At 43.2% G+C, this 21,555-nt stretch overlaps 1 protein-coding gene and 1 pseudogene across 1 annotated transcript in view; both read left to right on the top strand.

The window, feature by feature from the left end:
* Positions 1–21,555, top strand: part of STAB1 (stabilin 1) — a 317,318-nt gene that overhangs the window by 215,062 nt on the left and 80,701 nt on the right. Inside the window, exon 55 of the mRNA XM_089681924.1 lies at positions 10,718–10,910. Within this exon, the coding sequence (XP_089538050.1) occupies positions 10,718–10,910 (193 nt within the window). The remainder of the gene's footprint in view (positions 1–10,717; positions 10,911–21,555) is intronic.
* Positions 1,326–2,290, top strand: LOC149458650 (uncharacterized; annotated as a pseudogene).

The raw sequence follows: 21,555 nt of genomic DNA, 5'->3' as shown, positions 1-21,555 counted from the left end.
GAAATTAGGCAGATCCTCCGGAACTCGCAGGTAGGCTGTGCGCCCCTGCGCCTGTGCGGAAAGACAAAATGGGAAACGCCACCTATATGGTATGTTATGTGAGCGGAGTGTATCCAATAGGGGGCGAAGTTCCCGTCTTTGTTGCAGAGTAATATTGGAGAGATCCTGGAATAAATGTATTTCTGACCCCTGATATAAGAGGCGCCTTCTGTCCCTGGCGCGCCTGAGTATGTCCTCTTTTAGTGGGAAACTGACTAGGCAACATATTACATCTCTTGGGGGATCAGAATCTCTGCCCCTGGGACGGAGTGCTCTGTGTGCTCGTTCCAACTCTATAGGCGTGGCCGGCGGGCGACCTAGTAGGTCATTAAAGATCGCCACAACCGTTGTAGAGATGTCGTTCGGTTCCACAGATTCTGGCAAACCACGGAGTCTAATGTTATGTCTGCGTCCACGGTTATCCAAATCCTCTATTTGTCTGTAGAATTCACGGATATGTGATGCGTGTGAGACTGTTGTCTGCTGTATTTCTGCTATGGCGTCTGCATTATTGCGGCTAGCAATTTCCACTCCCTCCAGCCTTGTGCCCAAGGAAAGTAAATCCTCTCGCAGGTCACTGAGGGCGGTGGTGAGTGTGACTTTAATATCTGCAGCCACCGCCTGAAGATCTCTGAGGGATAATGCCTGGGAGTCAGAGGAGAGATCATGCTGAGGGACTGTGTCAGTGACATGCTCAGTGTCACTGCCCTGAGCACAGGCTGCCGTGGAGGAGGAAGGAGGGGGGGGAGAGGGGGAAGCTGCTTGGGCCCTGTCCCTCTGGGAGCGGAACAGCTCCTGTATATGCCGCGATTGCGGCTGATTAGGGACCCGTGGGGAACGGGAACGGGAACCGGGTGTGTTCCGGTCCGTTTTCCCCATGGTCATGTGCCCCTGCCTCACCCGATCCTCTATGCAGAAGAGGGAGAAGCCTTCGGCCGGCGGGAGCTCCTTGCTTAAGCGGCCATTCCGGATCGCGGCAGACCACGCCCCCCGGTTTCAGGGGTTTTATTCAAACCTGTTTACAGTCCCAAAACCAAATTGGGATGTAAGGCCCATTTTGTACCTCAAGGAGATAAATCAGTTCTTAAATGTCCAATCCTTTCGTATGGAATCAGTTCAGTTAGTAGTGGCCTCTCTACAGCAGGGATATTTTTTAGCGTCCATAGACATCAAGGATGCATACCTGCATGTACCAACATTCATTTCTCACCAAAGAGTTCTGCGGTTTGCACTAGGGGCTCAGCGTTTCCAGATCCTGGAAATATCTGTGCTGGGTGCTCAACCTCATGAAGTCATCCCTGGAACCAGTGCAGAGCCTGGAGTATTTGGGCATTGTCCTAGACACTGTTCAGGCAAAGGTAATTCTGCCTCCAGGGAAATGTTGCACCCTGAGGAACGAGGTTTGCAGTTTGAAGGCCAAGAGGTATCCTTCGATTCACCTCTGTATGAGGTTGCTGGGGAATATGGTGTCCTCCTTCGAGGCTATTCCCTATGCCCAATTACACTCCAAACCCCTCTGCAAAGGTACATTCTATCTGTTTGGAACAAAAAGATTCCAGCCCTGGACTACTGCATATCTCTGTCTCCAAAGGTGTGGCAGAGCCTGAATTGGTGGTTGATAACTCGCAATTTGGAGAAGGGAAGATCCTTTCGGCTAGTGGTGTGGAAGCTGGAAACCACCAATGCCAACCTTTCGGATTGGGAGGCCACAGTTCAGGGAACATGGCGTGCACAGGAAAGAGTTCTTCCCATCAATGTCCTGGAATTCCGAGCAGTGAGGCTGGCTCTAAGGTATTGGACATCCAGGCTTCAGGGTTGGCCTGTAGGGATTCAGTACATCAATGCCACAGCAGTGGCATACATGAACCACCAGGGCGGTACTGAGAGTCAAGGTGCTCAAGAGGTGAGCTACATTCTGACCTGGGCAGAGAGATATGTTCCAAGTCTGTCAGCAGTGTTCATTCCAGGTGTGGAAAATTGGCAGGCGGATTATCTCAGTCGCTGGCAGTTGATTCCAAGGGAATGGGCTTTGCATTCCGATGTTTTCAAAGAATTCTGCCAGTGATGGAGTTACCCGGATGTAGATCTATTGGCATCCATGTTCAACAACAAGGTTGGTCTTTTTGTGTCCAGGGTAAGGGACCCTCGTGCAGCAGGGGTAGATGCCTTAGTGATTCCTAGGAACCAGTTCTCACTGATTTATGCCTTTCCTATGATCCAGCTGCTTCCGTGTCTCTTATGCAGGATTTGAGAGGAGTCTATTCCGGTGATACTGATTGCTCTGTCTTGATACGCGGACATATTGAAGATGGCAGTAGATGGGCTGTGGACCCTGCCATATCGGCCAGACCTGTTGTCTCAAGGTCCTATATTGCACCCAGCTTTATGGTTGCTAAATTTGACGGCATGGCTATTGTAACCCAGTTCCTGAAGAATAGGGGAGTGTCAGATTATGTCATCCCCATCATCTTGGGTGCTAAAAAAGAAGTTTCTAGGAACATTTAATACAGAACCTGGACGGCTTACATTGGCTGTTGGTACCATTAAGGGCCCGGTTTCACCATTAGCTAATTTTTTTTTCCAGAAGCCCATTGCGTCTTACCTTTTGGTCTGCACTTTTTTTTTCAAGGAGTGATGCGTATGGCTCCTCCTGTCAGGTTGCCTCTGTGTCTTGGGACCTGAACTTGGTTTTGGAGGTTTTGCAAAAGCCACCATTTTAACCTATTGGAGAGATTCCACTGGTCCTGTTGACTCATAAGGTGTTGTTTCTAGTGGCAATCACTTCTGCGAGAAGGGTGGCAGCTCTATCTTGCAGAGAACCCTTTCTGGTTTTGCATCATAAGGCGGTGTTGTGACCTCATCCGTACTTTTTACCAAAAATGTGGTTTCTAGCTTTCATCTCAGCCAGGACATAGTTCTGCCTTCATTCTTTCCTAGCCCTAGTCAGCAAGAGAAAGATCTCTGCATACCTTGGATGTGGTTTGTGCTGTAAGGGTCTTCTTGAAGGCGACAGCACAGGCCAGCAGGTCACTTGCTCTATTTGTCCTGCCAGAGGGGCCTAGGAAGGAGCAGGCAGCATCCAAGGTGACTATTTCTCATTGTATCCACCAATTGATCATTCAAGCATATGGTTTGAAAGGTAAAGTCCCTTTCGGGTGAAGGCACACTCCACCAGGAATGTGGGGGCATCTTGGGCAATCCACCATCAGGCGTCAGTGGCTCAAATTTGCAAGGCCACTACATGGTCTTCGGTTCACACATTCACAAGGTTTTACCAGGTGGATGTCAGAGCCCCAGAGGATTCTGCCTTTGGCCGCAGTGTTTTACAGATAGCTGAGTAGGTCCTGAGGGATTATTGCCGGTGGCTATCATGGTGTCACCCTCCCCTCAAATTTCTTATTGCTTTGGGACATCCCACATAGTCATGAATAGCTTGCTTTGTGTCCCCTGATGTACGATAAAGAAAATTGGATTTTTTTCTACATACTTACCTGTAAAATCCATTTCTTGGAGTACATCACTGGACAGAGATCCCTCCCCTCTTTCTGGACTGTCATAGCTTGCTACTAAAACTAAGGTACTTGCTATATAGGGGAGGACCTCCTCTATGATTGTTCGGCCAGTGTCCATTCACCTATAGGTGGCATATAACCCACATGATCATGAATAGCCTGCTCTGTGTCCCATGATGTACTCCAAGAAACTGATTTTACAGGTAGGTATGTAGAAAAAAATATATATTTTTTTAATACTGCATGCATTGTACTATACCTTTCATACACATTTTGTCATTAAGCCAGGGTACTAGGTGTAACCCTAGACTCCCATCTGTCCTTTCAGCCCCAAATCCAATCACTGTACAAATCTTGTAGACTTCACCTCCACAACATCTCCAAGATACGACCGTTCCTAACCTCGGAAACCACTAAGCAACTTATTTACTCCCTTGTTATATCTTGCCTTGACTATTGTAACTCCCTCCTCATTGGCCTACCTCATCGCAGGCTATCCCCTCTTCAGTCTATTATGAATGCTGCTGCCAGACTCATCCACCTTACTAATCATTTTGTATCAGCCATCCCTCTCTGCCAATCCCTCCACTGGCTTCCTGTTGCCCAACGGATAAAAGTCAAAACACTAACAATAACGTATAAAGCCATTTATAACTCTGCCCCACATTACATCACTGATCTTGTCTCTAAATATCACCCAAACCATACTCTCCGCTCCTTGCTAGACCTCCTACTCTCTAGCTCCCTTGTCTCCTCCTCCCATGCTCGTCCCTGGGACTTCTCCAGAGCTTCCCCCATCCTCTGGAACTCTCTACCCCAATTTATCAGACTATTACCTACTCTGCTCACTTTTAGGCGATCTCTGAAAACCTTTCTCTCCAGGGAAGCCTATCCTGCCCTCAGCTAATACTGGAATCTTCTACTCTTCCAGCCAGTCCATCCCCCACGGTTACTACCTTTTGTACCACTAGCCCCTCCCTCCTAGATTGTAAGCTCCAAGGAGCAGGGCCCTCAAATCCCTCTTGTATTGAACTGTATTGTTGCTGTATTGTCTCTCGTTATATTGTAAAGCGCTGAGCAAACTGTTGGCGCTATATAAATGCTGTATAATAATAAATAAGCATAATGCTAATGAGTGCAGATGTTTTAAAAATTCACAAAATACACATACATAACCTATTAATTTCAGTGTGTCTTCAATAAGCAGACCCCCTCCTTATATGAAAGCAGCAGAATTCCTTAAATATACTAAACTTGATACATACTGTATAGCCATTTTTGCTTGCCTCATCTTTTGTACTTACCCAATTACACTATGCTGCTTTCCACCCCTTCCTGTGAAACAGAGCCACCATTTTAAAAGGTGACATCATTGGTAGTTGGCTTGTTCCTCACTTCCACTGCCTTCTCACCGATGACACGGCTCTAGAACTGTGTAAAAAAAAATGGGCTATTTCCAAAGATCCTGCGAGATTTTGTGAAATTTCATGGGATCTTGGGAAAAACCCTTTCATTCTTTTTCTTTAAGACTAATCTCACAGTTTACCTACGAAAGGTTCCAGGAAGGTACTGGTGACGTAGCCTTCCCAGGAGCCCAAGAGTCATTCACAGATTTAGTGGTAAAAATATATTGAATGAGAAGCTGGTTCATCATTTTTACTAATCAGGAGTGACAAAGAGAGTCGGTCTTCCTTTTAAAAGCAGTGGTTGTGGGGTAAATTCTTTTTATGAGGAGGTTAACAATACCTTGGACAGAGGGGTGGCGGTGGACGTGGTATACTTGGATTTTGCAAAACCATTTGACACAGTTCCCCACACACGGCTAATGTGTAAGGTAAAGTCTACAGGCTTGGAAAAATCCGTATGTAAACTAGCTAAAAGATCGTATTCAGAGAGTAGTGGTTAATGATTGATACTTTGAATGGTCTAGGGTTGTCAGTGGTGTACTCAAGGTTCAGTGTTGGGACACTTACTTTTTAATATATTTATAAACGATATAGGGTCTGGGATTAAAAATACCACTTCAGTCTTTGCAGATGACACCAAGCTGTGCAGTGGAATAACGCCCTTACAGGATGTCTTCAATTTACAAGCCGACCTCAATGCACTGTGTAATTGGGCAACTATGTGGCAAATGTTTTTTAACCACTTGAGCTCCAGAGGATTTACCCCCCTTAATGACCAGGTCTCTTTTTGCTACTCGGCGCTGCACTAATTCAACTGATAATTGCGCGGTCATGCAATGCTCCACCCAAACGAACTTTACGTCCTTTTTTCACACAAATAGAGCCTTCTTTCGGTGGTATTTGATCATCTGTGTGCTTTTTATTTTTCACGCTATAAACAAAAAAAGGCCAAAAATTTTGAAGAAAAACAATATTTTTTACTTTCAGCTATAAAAAATATATAGTAAACTCAAAGTTGGTTATAAATTTAGGCCAAAATGTATTCTGCTCCATGTTTTTGGTAAAAAAAATCTCAATGAGTGTATATTGATTGCTTTGTGTGGAAGTTATTGCGTCTACAAACTATGGTATAAATACTGCAATTTACGCCATTTTTCTGCTATACAGCGCTGTGCTAGTTTAATGGACAATTGCGCGGTCATGCAGTGCGGTACATAAATGAAATTTACATCCTTTTTTTCCCCACAAATTGAGCTTTCTTTTGGTGGCATTTGATTGCCTGTGCGGTTTTTATTTTTTGCGCTATAAAAAAAAAGGCTGACAATTTTGAGGGAAAAAAAACAATATTTTGGACTTTTTGCTATAAAACATGTCCAGTAAAAAAAAAAATGCAAAAATCAAATTTAGCCATAAATTTCTGCCAAAATGCATTCTGCGACATGTCTTTGCTAAAAAAAAAAAAAAAAAGCAATACGTGTAAATTAATTGGTTTACGTGAAAGTTATAGCGTTTACAAATGGCGGGAAAGATACTGGGATTTTTAGGTTTTTTTAATACTAATAATGGCGGCGATCAGCGACTTATGGTGGCGATCAGGGACTTATGGCAGCGACCAGCGACTTATGGCGGGACTGCGGCGGACATTCTGACATTGGGGGGTACTGACTTGGGGTCACTGACATCCCCAAAAACACTAATACAGTGATCAGTGCAAAAAAAAAACACTGACACTGTACTAATGGCACTGGGGAGGAAGGGGTTAACTTTATTTTGCAGGGAAGGGTTATCTGTGTGAGGGAGAGTGTTTTACTGTGTGCTGCATGGGACACCGCTGATCGAGAGAGAAACTCTTCTTTCTTGATCAGCTCGTCCTCGAGCTGTCAGGAAAGTGACAGACAGCACAGCTACTGCAGCTGTGCTGTCTGTCACTGTTTGCCGCCGATCGCCAGGAAACAGCCAGTAAGGACCGGCTGTGACCCGGCGACTGACATCCGTGGTGGTGATCAGTGGGACAGATAGGGCGACGGTGCGCCTCGCGCGCACCCCCTATCTGTTTACAAAACACATGTTTTAAAATGTGGTTTTGCCTGCCCGTGCCGCCCTGCCGCCGTATTTCTACAGTGGCAGGGCGGCAAGTGGTTAATGTTGATAAATGTAAGGTTATGCACTTGGGGGCTAAGAATATGCTTGCATCATACATACTAGGGAGGTACAATTGGGGGAATCAATGATGGAGAAGGATCTGGGAGTTCTGGTAGATCACAAGCTTTATAATGGCATGCAATGCCAAGCTGCGGTTTCTAAAGCGAGCAAAATCCTCTCTTGTATTAACCTTTTCCCATCCGGCCCATGTTGATAAACAGCTGGACAGGAGTGCTGCCATTTCTAAATGTCCCCCTCCATCCATTGCCTGTGCGTGTTCCCCGGGAGCGCGGGGAACTGCGATTGGTGCCCACTGTGTCTTCCAGACCATGCGGAACACAGATCGCTGTACTGGACCTCTCTGTGAGGTCCTGATTCATGTGATCACTGATTGGCTATTAAGTGATCACATTTACAGTAGTAAACAATATGTCACTTCCTGACATAGTTGCTTACTACGTGTGAAATCTGTGAATGATCACAGAGGTCACATGGTACAAGGCTATTCACAACAGCCTTGTACCATGTGACAAGCTGTGACCAATCACAGCTCGCACAGTATTTCTCAATGGCTGCAGGAATGCAGCCAGAGAGAAGCAGAAATCACTGCTTTTACATCCTTCATGGGTATAAAAGCAATCAGTATAAAAAAAGAAAAAATAAATCTCCATCACTCCCCACAAGTAGAAACTATGGTGACACTGTACTGCTAGGGTGATAATGCGTAAAAAAAAAGCATAAATAATAATATAAAAAATTAAATAAAAATGTAAAAAATGTTTTTGAAAAATTATAATTTTTGGTTATAAACTAATTTGTTTTTGTTTTTTTTCTAAAAAGATAGATGAATACATTATGGCCAAGATTTAAGAAAGATTATTTATTTGCAAAATTTTTGGTCTTTTTCATTTATATAGCAAAAAAAATAAAAATCCCAGTGGTGAATAAATACAACAAAAGAAAGTTGTAAACTGGAAGCAGGTTAAAGTGTCTGGACTTGAAGTGGTTAAAAGAGGTATAGACTCCAGAGAGAGAGAGAGAGAGATCATTTTACCCCTGTACAAATCATTAGTAAGACCTCATCTGGAATATGCAGTTGAGTTTTGGGCACCAATTCATAAAAAGAACATTAGGGAACTGAAGAAAGTACAGAGAAGGGCAACCAAACTAATAAGAGGCATGAAGAAGCTCAGATATGAGGAAAGATTAGAGGAACTAAATGTATTCTCTCTTGAGAATAGGAGATTAAGGGGGGATATGATCAACATGTATAAATACATCAGTGGTTCATATAGTGAACTCGGTGTAGAGCTATTTACCCTGAGGTCATCACAGAGGGCAATGGGGCGCGCTTTACGTCTGGAGGAAAAAAATGTAATCTCCAAACACAGAAAGGTTTCTTCACAGTGAGAGCTGTGAAAATGTGGAATAGACTCCCTCAAGAGTTGGTTCTGGCCAGCTCCGTGGATTGCTTTAAAAAAGGCCTGGATTCTTTCTTAGATGCACAGAATATAACTGGATACTAACATTTATAGGTAAGGTTGAACCAGGGAATATCCGATTGCTTCTCGGGGGATCAGGAAGGAATTTTTTCCCCTGCAGGAGCAAATTGGATCATGCTTTTCTGGGGGGGGGGGGGTTACCTTCCTCTGGATCAACTGTGGGTATACGATTATAACTTTTTTTTTATGGTTGAATTGGATGGACTTTTGTTTTTTTTTTCAGCCAGACTAACTATGTAACTCCTGGACTGAAAAGTTTGAGTCTGGGAACAAAGAGTTTGAAATTTCTCCTGGGGAAGAAAAACTTTAGATTTAGACTCCAGACTAGATATTCCAAATGATGAGTCTGTTCCAGCTTTATTTATGAAGTTTCAGGATCCAGCAAAACATCTGCAAGTTTAAGGCTATGCTGTACACCAAAGCTCACGCTGGGTGTTTGCTCAGCAACTGATTGTCTAGATATCCCACCCTGGTGGATGTCTGGGAGTGCAGAAAAGCTAGTAAAAGGGCCAGCACTTTGATAATACAGCCAACGATAGGCCAATAGGATATTTATTAGGAGGCCACGATTGCCACAGTTTGGTCACACGTTGCCACAGTGGTTGACCAGTGGATTTTTTGTCATGCCTGTCACTTTTGTCCTTTGAATCCTATGAGTATTCATTTGGCTTTTTGGTTTCTTTGATCAAGAAATCTTGGGTAATGTACTAGTCGTTTTTTTTTCTAAGCTAGCTCCTTTTGCTTAAAAATGTGGGTATTTTTGCTAATGGTGGCATCCTTAATGAGGGCATCAAGGGAAGCCTCGAAGGGTATGCAAAGTAAGCACTTTTTGCATGTGGACTCCTCAGCCCAACACTGACTCAGAAGACATGACTGCGTCTCTCACCGTTACCTTTCAGTTAAAACAAATTGAGCACATTGAAGATCAGATCACAGCCCCGATGAAGGGGGAGTGTGTTTGGCCCCTGAAACACATTGGCTTTATTCTGCTATGCATCAATTTTATCATTGAAGTACCTTGGACTCTTGGATATTTGTTTGGCATTCTCATTGGATTGTTTGTGTGTATATCCACAGAGGGGGGCAGCCTCCTAAAACATGTACAAGGCTGGAAAACACGTGTAAGGTGCAAAGAAGTTGTCAGGATTTTTCCTGTTTCCATTAGGGAAGATTGCAAACAGCCAGTACAGCAGGGCTGTTCCCCATGCATGTAGAAGCAGACATGCTGCACTTCACGGTAGAGGCAACTCAGGGCTTCAGACAAGTGAACTACTTTGGTAGCAGAAAGGGTTCAGGTGGCCAATAGGTGACCATGTGTTTTATCCACACAGCATACTCATAGAGTGAGTTTAAAGAGTTCAGTCATACACTGATGCTATGCCACAGTTCTGGACCTAGAATACATTCCATGGCTCACTTTTACAAGTATATGCAGGTCTAGAAAGTGCCACAATGCAGAGTCCAATGCTAAGAGGTAACATTCCAGGGTTGGCCTGCACATCCAGTCCAGTTGGGTTTGAGTATGGCACTCCAAAGTCAGGCTGCAGATATCTGCATTAAAGACCAACTCACCATTTTTCTTCCAATTTAAACCAGGAAATAAGTATAGTAGCGTTCATCTCCTTGTTAATAGGATAATTGTGTATGTAGCCTGATTATCCCAGGATGAATACTATTGGCATATTTACTGTATACAGCAGAGAATGTGACATTCATCACACATTCACAAGTGGTTACTAATTCCCTGTAATTTGAAACATATGCACATTCACTGCATTTTAAGTATGCCCCTAAGTGCCTAGAAAAAATATCCCTCTACTAATGCACTGTTGTTGCTGCAGCTTTCTATACTGATTGGGAATATGATTTACAAATTTTCATGGTCATTGTCATATCTTATATTTCATCCCTGACCTTTTTGGTCAAAGCAGGTAGCAAAGCTGCAAAACCCATTTGCAGAGATGTTGAGATGTCTCCAGAAGACATAACATTTGTATGAGTGTATCTATTGCACAATAAAATCCAAGACACCCTTTATGTAAGTGATACATACAATACATAAAAAAAATGAATATAGTAGCTTTATCAGGTATTCTTTTTTTTTATTTTTGTACAGGGAGAAACAGAAGAATGTATCCTTTTTTCAAGAAATATGGGTAGGTATGACACTTTCTCATACACACCTAGAAGACATACTTGGGGCTGGCATGATAGACGCAGGCACCCTAATGAAGGCTGCAGAAGAAAATGCTATAGTGTTTCCTGGGAACCACGTTGCTGTAAAAATCACTATGGAGGAGATTGCCATGGTAAGTGATATCTCATTATCAATTATTAAATACAACCTTCCAATCTGGACTGCATAAATCCAGTTAGTCGTTTATCTTTTATCCATTGTATTTTTTTTATGTATAAAAAGCAAATGTATTTTTTTTTTAGTACCTAACTTTCTGTAGACCTTGACCCAAAAAAGGTCTCCTCTGGTCTAACACACCCCTTACACGGTGCTCCAAGTAATAAGCACATATTACAAGCTGACATAGCTGGTAACATAGACCTCACCTACTCCTTCTGCTTTTAGGTGTACACTTTATCCAGTCAGCTGTAAACCTTGATGTTATTAATTGTACTGTATAGTAACAGTGTACACACCACAGCGCTTTCTAAACCCTACTTAACCACTAGGGGACCACCCACAGTACATTTACTGCAGCAAAGCGGCCCCTGTATGCAGGATCACGTTTATAAACATCATCCCGTTTATATGGTAGGGGGTGCATGCCCGCCCTGCCCGTGATACCGATCGCGGCCGCGGGTGTCAATCAACGGGTCCCGGATGGTGATTATCCGCCAGGTCCCGGCGATTGCCGGCAAACACTGACATGGAACACAGCTGCATTGTTTTCAATGCAGCTCTGTCAGTTTGCAGCACACTGTTCCGGAGAGCAGAGCTTAGCTTTCCAGGACAGTGTGTTCCTGTGAAGCACCCCCCCCCCCACACACACACACACACACACACACACACACTAGTAAAACACTCCCCTCACACAGTGCAAAAATTATGAGTGCAGCGCTAATTAGTATCTAATAGAACCGTAATACAATATATACTCAATCCCCAAAAAAAATCCAAGATACTCAATACATATACAGTGTCATGCATGTAATCCCTCATGGGGAATATCTCGTGCAAAAACGTGAAAATAAAGTAATATATACTATAATAACATATATACTAATAATAAACAGTGCCACACAAAAAGTGCACAAAGGAATGAACGATAGTTCAAATACGAAAAAAGTCCAAAGTTAATAATAATAATACTGATGATGCTGTGCTTAATGATGAACTTCACACTCCACTCTTCATGCAAAACTATGTGCAGTGTACGTGATTCACACGTGACAATCCTTAACAGCCAAAATGCCCCCTCACCTCCTTCCTTAGACCCCAAGGGGCCAGCACGCTTTCAGGATCACACGATCCTATCAGTATGGATCACTCTCTAGAAAATATCTTCCTCCTCCAGCGTCCACCAGTTTAGCAGCCAGCTCCTCCCAGGGTCATAGTAAGACACAAGCAGAGACCCTCCATAGTGCAACCAGTAATTTTATTGGTAATAGGTATAAAAAGTAGATTTCCACTCACAAAACAATGAATCTTCCAGCCTCCTACCACATGCTAACTGGACATGTTTAATAAAAAGTCCAAAATGTTTTTTTTCTCAAAATTGTCGGCCTTTTTTTTTATAGCGCAAAAAATAAAAAACGCACAGGCAATCAAATACAAACCGAAAGAAAGCCCAATTCATGGGGAAAAAAAGGATGTAAATTTCATTTTAGTGCAACATTGCATGACCGTGCAATTGTCAGTTAAAGTGACGCAGTGCCATAACACAAACCGCTTATGTAACTGCTTCCTGACCGCCCTATAGCATAAATCTTGCTACAGGGCGGCGCAGGTGCGCAAAACCACATATATATACATGCTTCGTGCTCCTGTGGATTTCACGCCCCTCCCAAATAGCATCAGATTGCCAGTCCGTACACCAGTCATCACATTTAACCCCTCGATTGCCAGGAAGATGCTCATACACAATAAACCTCCATTGCTAGTATAGTGTCTGAACAGATCAATATCTTTGATCAGATTATTATTATTATACAGGATTTATATAGCGCCAACAGTTTGCGCTGCGCTTTTACAATATGAGGGAGACAGTACAATTACAATACATTTCAGTACAGAACGAATAGGAGGGCCCTGCTCGTGAAGCTTACAATCTAAAGGAAGGAATAATAATAACAATTGTAAGCGCCAAAGGGCAGGGCCCTCCTAACCCTCTTGCATTGAACTGTATTGTTGCTGTATTATCTCCCTTTATATTGTAAAGCGCTGAGCAAACTATTGGCGCTGTATAAATCCTGTATAATAATAATAATACCAGCACTGCAGAATGACTTGGCGATGTGGCGATTCCCATAATTGCAGTACAAACTGGTGCGGTGGTGAGCACAAGTAACCACCAAGAATTTGCACACAGGCCTGTAGAGCCCCTAGTATCCTTCTGGATGTGCTTTCAAATCCCGATTGGCAGCCCACAAATTCTGCAGCACTCATACTTCCCCCATTCACTGCCCAACCCGGAATTCAGGTGGAAATAGCAAATTTAACTACTCCCCTTGATTTTTTTGGAGCTGTTTTTCACAGAAGATATGTATGCATTGATTGTGGATCAAAGCATTTTATATGTACAACATTTTATTGCCGCCAACCCAAATTCAAACCTTGCCAGACCATTCGCATGGAAACATTACGGTTTCTGAATTTAAAATTTTTTTTGGACCTAACCTTCAACATGGCCATAACTAAAAAAAATGAATTGCGGTTGTATTAGTCCACAGACCCAATTCATCATATGCCCGTGTTCTCTGCTGCCATGGCCAGGCATAGATATGAGAGTATAATGTGTTTTATGCATTTCAACAACAATACACTCTGTTGTCCTCTGGGTGACCCTGAATTTGACCGGCTCCACAAAATTCAGCCCCTCACAAATCACCTTAACCAAAATTTTGCAGATGTCTATACTCCCCAGCAAAAAATCTGCATTGATGAGTCCCTCATTAATTTTTTTGGCCACTTTGCATTCAAACAATTTCTCCCCAGCAAGCTTGCCAGATATGGGGTCAAGATGTAGAAGACCTGCGAGAGGACAACAGGCTATACTTATAAGTTTCGGATTTACGAGGGAAAGCGTTGCACTATTTAGACATTTGTACAATCTTGGAACTGGTGCATGTGGCACCGTGTGACCTAATGTGGGCCCACTATTAGAAGTGGGTGGATGGTGGGCATACCACACACTTTTTCTGGCAGAGATTTCTTCTCTTTTTTTCATTCAGTCCACAGGCTGCATACAAAAAAAAAGAACATGGCATATACAGTAATGCCTCTGTTAACGTATTTTTTGGTTTACAAATGAAAATCCATTGAAAATAATGCCTCAGTTTACAAATTTTTTTACACAATATGAAGTTTATGTCGGTGCTGATTTTTAAATGCAATTGCCGTCTTTTTTTTCTTCACTATAGCTCACATTAGCTGTCACTTTCCCAGGAGCTAAAGGATACTTTGTATCTGTTAAGAAACTGAAAGGAAACATTGTTTCTTTTAACTTGGGGAAATAAACTAAAAGAAACTTTCTCTCTTTTAGTTGGAGGGGGAAAGTGACAGCTGAATATCTGAACTACTGTATAGTGAAGAAAAAACAAACAAACAAACTGGTAATTACATTTAACCACATGCCGCCCAGCAACTGTAGAAATACGGCGGCAGGGCGGCACGGCTGGGCAAAAGCACGTTTTAAAACGCGCTTTTGCAAAACAGGTAGGAGCGCGCACGAGGAGCGCCGCCGCCCTACCTGCACCACCGATCCCGGCTGCGGGTGTCAGTCGCCGGGTCACAGCCGGTCATTACCGGCTGTGTCCCGCCGATTAGCGGCAATCACTGACAGAGAGCAGGGCTGCAGTAGCTCTGCTCTCTGTCAGTTTCCTGACAGCCTGATCGGGAGAGAAGAGTTTATCTCTCCCGATCAGCGTTTCCCTGTGCAGTACACACCCCCGCCCCCTAGTAAAACACTCCCCTCACACAGTTAACCCTTTCAGTGAATAAAAAAGTTAACCCCTTCCTCCCCAGTGCCATTAGTACAGTGTCTGTTTTTTTTTTTGCATTGATCACTGTATTGGTGTCACTGGGGATGTCAGTGACCCCAAGTCAGTTCTCACCCAGTGTCAGAATGTCCACCGCAGTCCCGCCATAAGTCACTGATTGCCGTCATAAGTCGCTGATTGTCGCCATAAGTCACTGATTGCCGCCATAAGTCGCTGATCGCCGCCATTATTAGTATAAAAAAAAATTAAAAATCCCAGTATCTTTACCGCCATTTGTAAACGCTATAACTTTCACGGAAACCAACAATTTACATGTATTGGGGGTTTTTTTAGCAAAGACATGTCGCAGAATGCATTTTGGCCAAAATTTATGATGAAATTTGATTTTTACATTTTTTTTACTGGACATGTTTTATAGCAAAAAGTCCAAAATATTGTTTTTTTTTTCTCAAAATTGTCAGCCTTTTTTTTTATAGCGCAAAAAATAAAAAACGCACAGGCAATCAAATACCACCGAAAGAAAGCTCAATTTGTGTGAAAAAAAGGACATAAATTTCATTTATGTACCGTATTGCATGACCGCACAATCGTCTGTTAAACTAGCGCAGCGCTGTATAGCAAAAAAATGGCGCAAATTGCAGTATCTATACCATAGACGCTATAACTTTTACACAAAGCAATCAATATACGCTTATTGGGATTTTTTTTACCAAAAACATGTAGCAGAATACATTTTGGCCTAAATTTATAACCAACTTTGAGTTTACTATATATTTTTTATAGCTGAAAGTAAAAAATATTGTTTTTCTTCAAAATTTTTGGTCTTTTTTTGTTTATAGCGTGAAAAATAAAAAGCGCACAGGTGATCAAATACCACCAAAAGAAAGTTCTATTTGTGTGAAAAAAAGGACGTAAATTTTGTTTGGGTACAGCATTGCATGACTGCACAATTATCATTTGAATTAGTGCAGCGCCGAGTAGCAAAAAAGAGGCCTGGTCATTAAAGGGGGTAAATCCTCAGGAGGGTAAGTGGCTAAAAACTGGCACCTGACAGCTGAGTGTAAAAGAATTGCTGGCAATTCAAAAATATTTTTTTTTAATTGCCAGCAATTCTTTTACATTCAGCTGTCAGTGGGGAACCCCGCTGACAGCTGTAACATTAACACATGGTTGTCACTACTAAAATACCGCATGAGTTAATAAAATAACTCATGCGGTATTTTAGTAGCCTTTACTGTTTTTCTAGCCTTCAGAACGGATTAATTGGTTTTCAATGCATTCCTATGGGAAACAGTGTTTCGGTTTACGAAATTTTCACTATACGAAATGTCCTGCAGAATGAATTAAATTTGTAAACCGAGGTATTACTGTATACCCAACAAGGACCAGCGACGTACTAGTACATCACTGGACTTTGAATGGTTATACCAGGATGATGCCTACGGCTGCAGTCATCATCCTGGTATTGTTTTTTTCAGCCGGCGATCGGCTTTCATGTAAAAGCAATCCTAGTGGCTAATTAGCTGCAGGATTGCGTTTACAAGCAGTGGGAGATGATGACCCCCTCCCCCACTGCCTTCCACAGCCTTCTCGGGCAGTCCCGTGCCATCGGGGCAACCTGAGAATGCAGCCGGTGTTTCTGCCAGCTGACCATAGAGCTGATTGGAGACCAGAATTATTATTATTATACAGTATTTATATAGCGCCAAAGGGTATGCTCAGCGCTGTACAGTAGCAAGGGGGACAGAACATGAGACAAGACAGTAACAAAACAGTACACGAGGGGTTCGAGGGCCCTGTTCTTTCGAGCTTACAATCTAGGAGGGAGGGGAAGAATGGTGCCAATCAGATCTATAACCTAAGAAATCAGAAGCTACGAGCATTTCGTCACTTCTGTTTCACAGGATATAAACATTGCCATTTGTAAATTGGGAAAGCATCTGATCACACTGATCTTGGTTTGATTAGATAATGTAAGGGCAGAGGAGATATCTAGAGTCTGATAGAACCCAGATTTCTCAAAAAAGAATATATGAAAATGCCCATTGAAGTAAAAAAAAAAAAAAAAGTACCCTCGCCCCCCCCCCCTTGTGCACGTGCACATCTGCGTTTGTGAGTGTTGACCCTGTGCCGGTATGTAAACAGCGGTTGCACCATGCATGTGAGGTATCGCCGTGAACGTCAGATCAAGGGCAGTAATTCTAACACTAGACCTGCTCTGTAAATCTAAAATGGTAGCTTGTAAAGGCTTTTCAAGTGTTGCCTATAGATATTAGAAACATATGCAGTTTGTCGCCATTGCACGGGGCATGTGCAGTTTTAAAGCATGTCATGTTTGATATCTATTTAATCAGCATAGCATCATCTTTTATATCTTACAAAATTGGCCAATATATTGTGTTTTTGTGCATTAAAAGTAAAAATGTTTAATTTTTTTCAAAAGAATTGAGTTTGAAAAATCTCTGCGCTAGTACTATGTGAGATACAAAATTGCAGCACCCACCATTTTATTCACTAGGGTGTTTGCTTTAAAAAAATATATAATGTTTGGGGGTTCAAATTAATTTCCTAGCAAAAAACACTGATTTATTTTCATGTGCACAAAAAGTGTCAGAAAAGGCTTGGTCTTCAGGTGGTTAGAAGAGTGAGTGATGTGTGGCATAAACTTCTAATACTGGGCATAACATGCCCCCACCACCCAAAACGACCCCTTTTTGGAAAGTAGACACCTCAAACTATTTGCTGAGAGGCATGTTGAATGAATAGAAAAATATATTTTTTTACCACAAGTTTTTGGAAAATGACAATCAAAAAAAATTATTTGTTTTTACACAAAATTGTCACTTAAATGATTTATTATTATTATACAGGATTTATATAGCGCCAACAGTTTGCTCAGCGCTTTACAATATAACGGGAGACAATACAGCAACAATACAGTTCAATACAAGAGGGATTTGAGGGCCCTGCTCCTTGGTGCTTACAATCTAGGAGGGAGGGGATATTTGTGCTACAAAAGGTAGTAACTCTGGGGGATGGACTGGTTGGAAGAGTAGAAGATTCCAGTATTAGATGAGGATAGGCTTACCTGAAGAGAAAGGTTTTCAGAGATCGCCTAAAAGTGAGCAGAGTAGGCGATAGTCTGATAAATTGGGGTAGAGAGTTCCAGAGGATGGGGGACGTTCTGGAGAAGTCCTGGAGATGAGCATGGGAGGAGGAGACAAGGGAGCTAGAGAGTAGGAGGTCTAGCGAGGAGCGGAGAGTACGGTCTGGGTGATATTTAGAGACAAGATCGGTGATGTAATTTGGGGCAGAGTTATAAATGGCTTTCTACGTTATTGTTAGTGTTTTGAATTTTATCCGTTGGGCAACGGGAAGCCAGTGGAGGGATTGGCAGAGAGGGATGGCAGATACAGAATGATTAGTAAGGTGGATGAGTCTGGCAGCAGCATTCATGATAGACTGAAGAGGGAATGAGGAGGGAGTTACAATAGTCAAGGCAAGATATAACAAGGGAGTAAATAAGTTGCTTAGTGGTTTCCAAGGTTAGGAACGGTCGTATCTTGGAGATGTTGTGGAGGTGAAGTCTACAAGATTTGGACAGTGATTGGATTTGGGGCTGAAAGGACAGATGGGAGTCTAGGGTTACACCTAGTACCCTGGCTTAATGACAAAATGTGTATGAAAGGTATAGTACAATGCATGCAATATTAAAAAAAAAAAAATTTTTTTCTACATACCTACCTGTAAAATCAATTTCTTGGAGTACATCATGGGACACAGAGCAGGCTATTCATGATCATGTGGGTTATATGCCACCTATAGGTGAATGGACACTGGCCGAACAATCATAGAGGAGGTACTCCCCTATATAGCAAGTACCTTAGTTTTTGTAGCAAGCTATGACAGTCCAGAAAGAGGGGAGGGATCTCTGTCCAGTGATGTACTCTAAGAAATGGATTTTACAGGTAAGTATGTAGAAAAAAAATCCAATTTTCTTTATCGTACATCAGGGGACACAAAGCAGGCTATTAATGACTATGTGGGATGTCCCAAAGCAATAAGAAATTTGAGGGGAGGGTGACACCATGATAGCCACCAGCAATAATCCCTTAAGACCTACTCAGCTATCTGTAAAACACTGCGGCCAAAGGCAGAATCCTCTGGGGCTCTGACATCCACCTGGTAGAACCCTGTGAATGTGTGAACCGAAGACCATGTAGTGGCCTTGCAAATTTGAGCCACTGACGCCTGATCGTGGATTGCCCAAGGTGCCCCCACATTCCTGGTGGAGTGTGCCTTCACCCGAAAGGGACTTTACCTTTCAAACCATATGCTTGAATGATCAGTTGGTGGATACAATTATTATTATTATTATTATTACTACGAGTTTATATAGCGCCAAAGGGTTTGCTCAGCGCTGTACAATGAGAAATAGTCACCTTGGATGCTGCTTGCTCCTTCTTAGGCCCTCTGGCAGGACAAATAGAGCAAGTGAACTGCTGGCCTGTGCTGTCGCCTTCAAGAAGACCCTTACAGCACAAACCACATCCAAGGTATGCAGAGATCTTTCTCTTGCTGACTGGGGCTAGGAAAGAATGAAGGCAGAACTATGTCCTGGCTGAGATGAAAGCTAGAAACCACATTTTTGGTAAAAAGCATGGATGAGGTCACAACACCGCCTTATGATGCAAAACCAGAAAGGGTTCTCTGCAAGATAGAGCTGCCAGCTCCGACACCCTTCTCGCAGAAGTGATTGCCACTAGAAACAACACCTTATGAGTCAACAGGACCAGTGGAATCTCTCCAATAGGTTAAAATGGTGGCTTTTGCAAAACCTCCAAAACCAAGTTCAGGTCCCAAGGACACAGAGGCAACCTGAAAGGAGGAGCCATACGCATCACTCCTTGAAAAAAAAGTGCAGACCAAAGGTGTTTTGTGTTTTAACTTTTATCCGTTGGGCAACGGGAAGCCAGTGGAGGGATTGGCAGAGAGGGGTGGCTGATACAGAATGATTAGTGAGGTGGATGATTCTGGCAGCAGCATTCATGATAGAGTGAAGAGGGGATAGCCTGCAATCAGGTAGGCCAATGAGGAGGGAGTTACAATAGTCAAGGCGAGATATAACAAGGAAGTGGATAAGTTGCTTAGTGGTTTCCGTGGTTAGGAACAGGTGTATCTTGGAGATGTTGCAGAGGTGAAGTCTACAAGATTTGGACAGTGATTGGATTTTGGGCTGAAAGGACAGATGGGAGTCTAGGATTACACCTAGTACCCTGGCATGAGGGGAGGGAATGATGATTGTGTTATTGATCTTGATGGCGAAGGCAGGGGAGGGGGCACGGGCTGGGGGGAATACAAGAGCTCAGTTTTGGAAAGATTGAGTTTGAGGAAGTGGAGTGACATCCATGCCGATATGTCACTTAGTAGGTTAGTGATGCGAGAGGGGACTGATGGGTGAGGTGAGGGGTAGAAAGATAGATTTGTGTGTCATCAGCTTAGAGATGGTACTTAAAGCCATGGGAGTTTATCAAGTGACCAAGGGAGGAGGTGTAGATGGAGAAAAGAAGGGGTCCAAGGACAGAACCTTGAGGGACCCCTACAGAAAGGGAGTGAAGAGGAGGAGGCAGCGTTATAGGTAACACTGAAGGAGCACTACGATAGATAGGAGGAGAACCAGGAGAGAGCAGAGTCTCTGAGGTCAAGAGAGTGGAGTTTTTTGAGGAGGAGGGGATGGTCAACCGTATCAAAAGCCACAGAGAGGTCAAGTAGTAAGAGTACGGAGTAGTGGCCATTGGTTTTAGCAGTTAGTAGATCATTAGTGAGTTTTAGTAGGGCAGTTTCAGTGGAGTGCAGTGAGCAAAAGCCAGACTGTAGAGGGTCAAGAAGGTTGTTGTTGGTGAGGTGGGAGCTCAGGCAATTGTAGACTAAGCGTTCTAGGTGTTTAGAGGTAAATGGCAGCAGGGAGATGGGTCTTAAGTTTTTCAGGTTGGTGGGGTCCAGGGAGGGCTTTTTAAGTATGGGAGTGATGTGCGCATGCTTTAGAGGGGAGGGGAAGGTACCAGTAGAGAGGGAGAGATTGAAGTGAGGGAGCATAGGATGGAAGAAGAGGGTGACCGTAGTAGTTGTGAGGGGACCGGATCCAGGGGGCATTTAGTGAGACGGGCTTCTGAGAAAACCTTAGTGACCTCTTCGGTAGTGGCAAGGTCAAAAGAGGAAAGTGTTGAGGGAGGTTTAGTATAAGGTATGCTAAGTGGGATGGATGTCTGTGCAGTGGCGATGCCCCTGCGAATTGCGTCAATCTTGTTTTTGAAATGATTTGCAATCTCGTGAGCAATGAGTGAGGTACGGGGTGGGGGTGGAGGTGGAGAAAATAGAGAGTTAAAAGTAGAGAAGAGACGACGAGGACTGGATGACAAGATATTAATAAGAGTGACAAAGTAGGCTTGTTTGGCAGCATGAAGGGAGGACTTGTATATTAAGAGAGCAGATTTATATAGGGTAAATGCTTGTTGAGATCAGGTTTTATGCCACAATCGCTCCAGCGCACAACTATGTCGTTTAAGATTTCTGGTGTGGTCAGTCTGCCAAGGTTGTAACGGTCGTGGCCTGATGCTTCGTGTTATTAGAGGAGCAAGTGAGTCTAATGCGGATGAAAGCGAACTGTTATAGACAACAGTGGCCAGGTGAGAGCAGGACAGAGGAGAGATTCTGTCATAGAGTTGGTCAGTTGCAGAGTGGAAAGGTGCAGGATTCAAGTTGTTAAGGTTTCTGCGGATA

Source organism: Staurois parvus, unplaced genomic scaffold (assembly GCF_062004578.1).
Source record: "Staurois parvus isolate SC_StPar_1 unplaced genomic scaffold, SC_StPar_1.0 ptg000282l, whole genome shotgun sequence".
In the NCBI taxonomy this organism is placed as follows: domain Eukaryota; kingdom Metazoa; phylum Chordata; class Amphibia; order Anura; family Ranidae; genus Staurois; species Staurois parvus.
The sequence above is the reverse complement of the archived record's forward strand: the minus strand, read 5'-3'. Positions and strand labels throughout refer to the sequence as shown.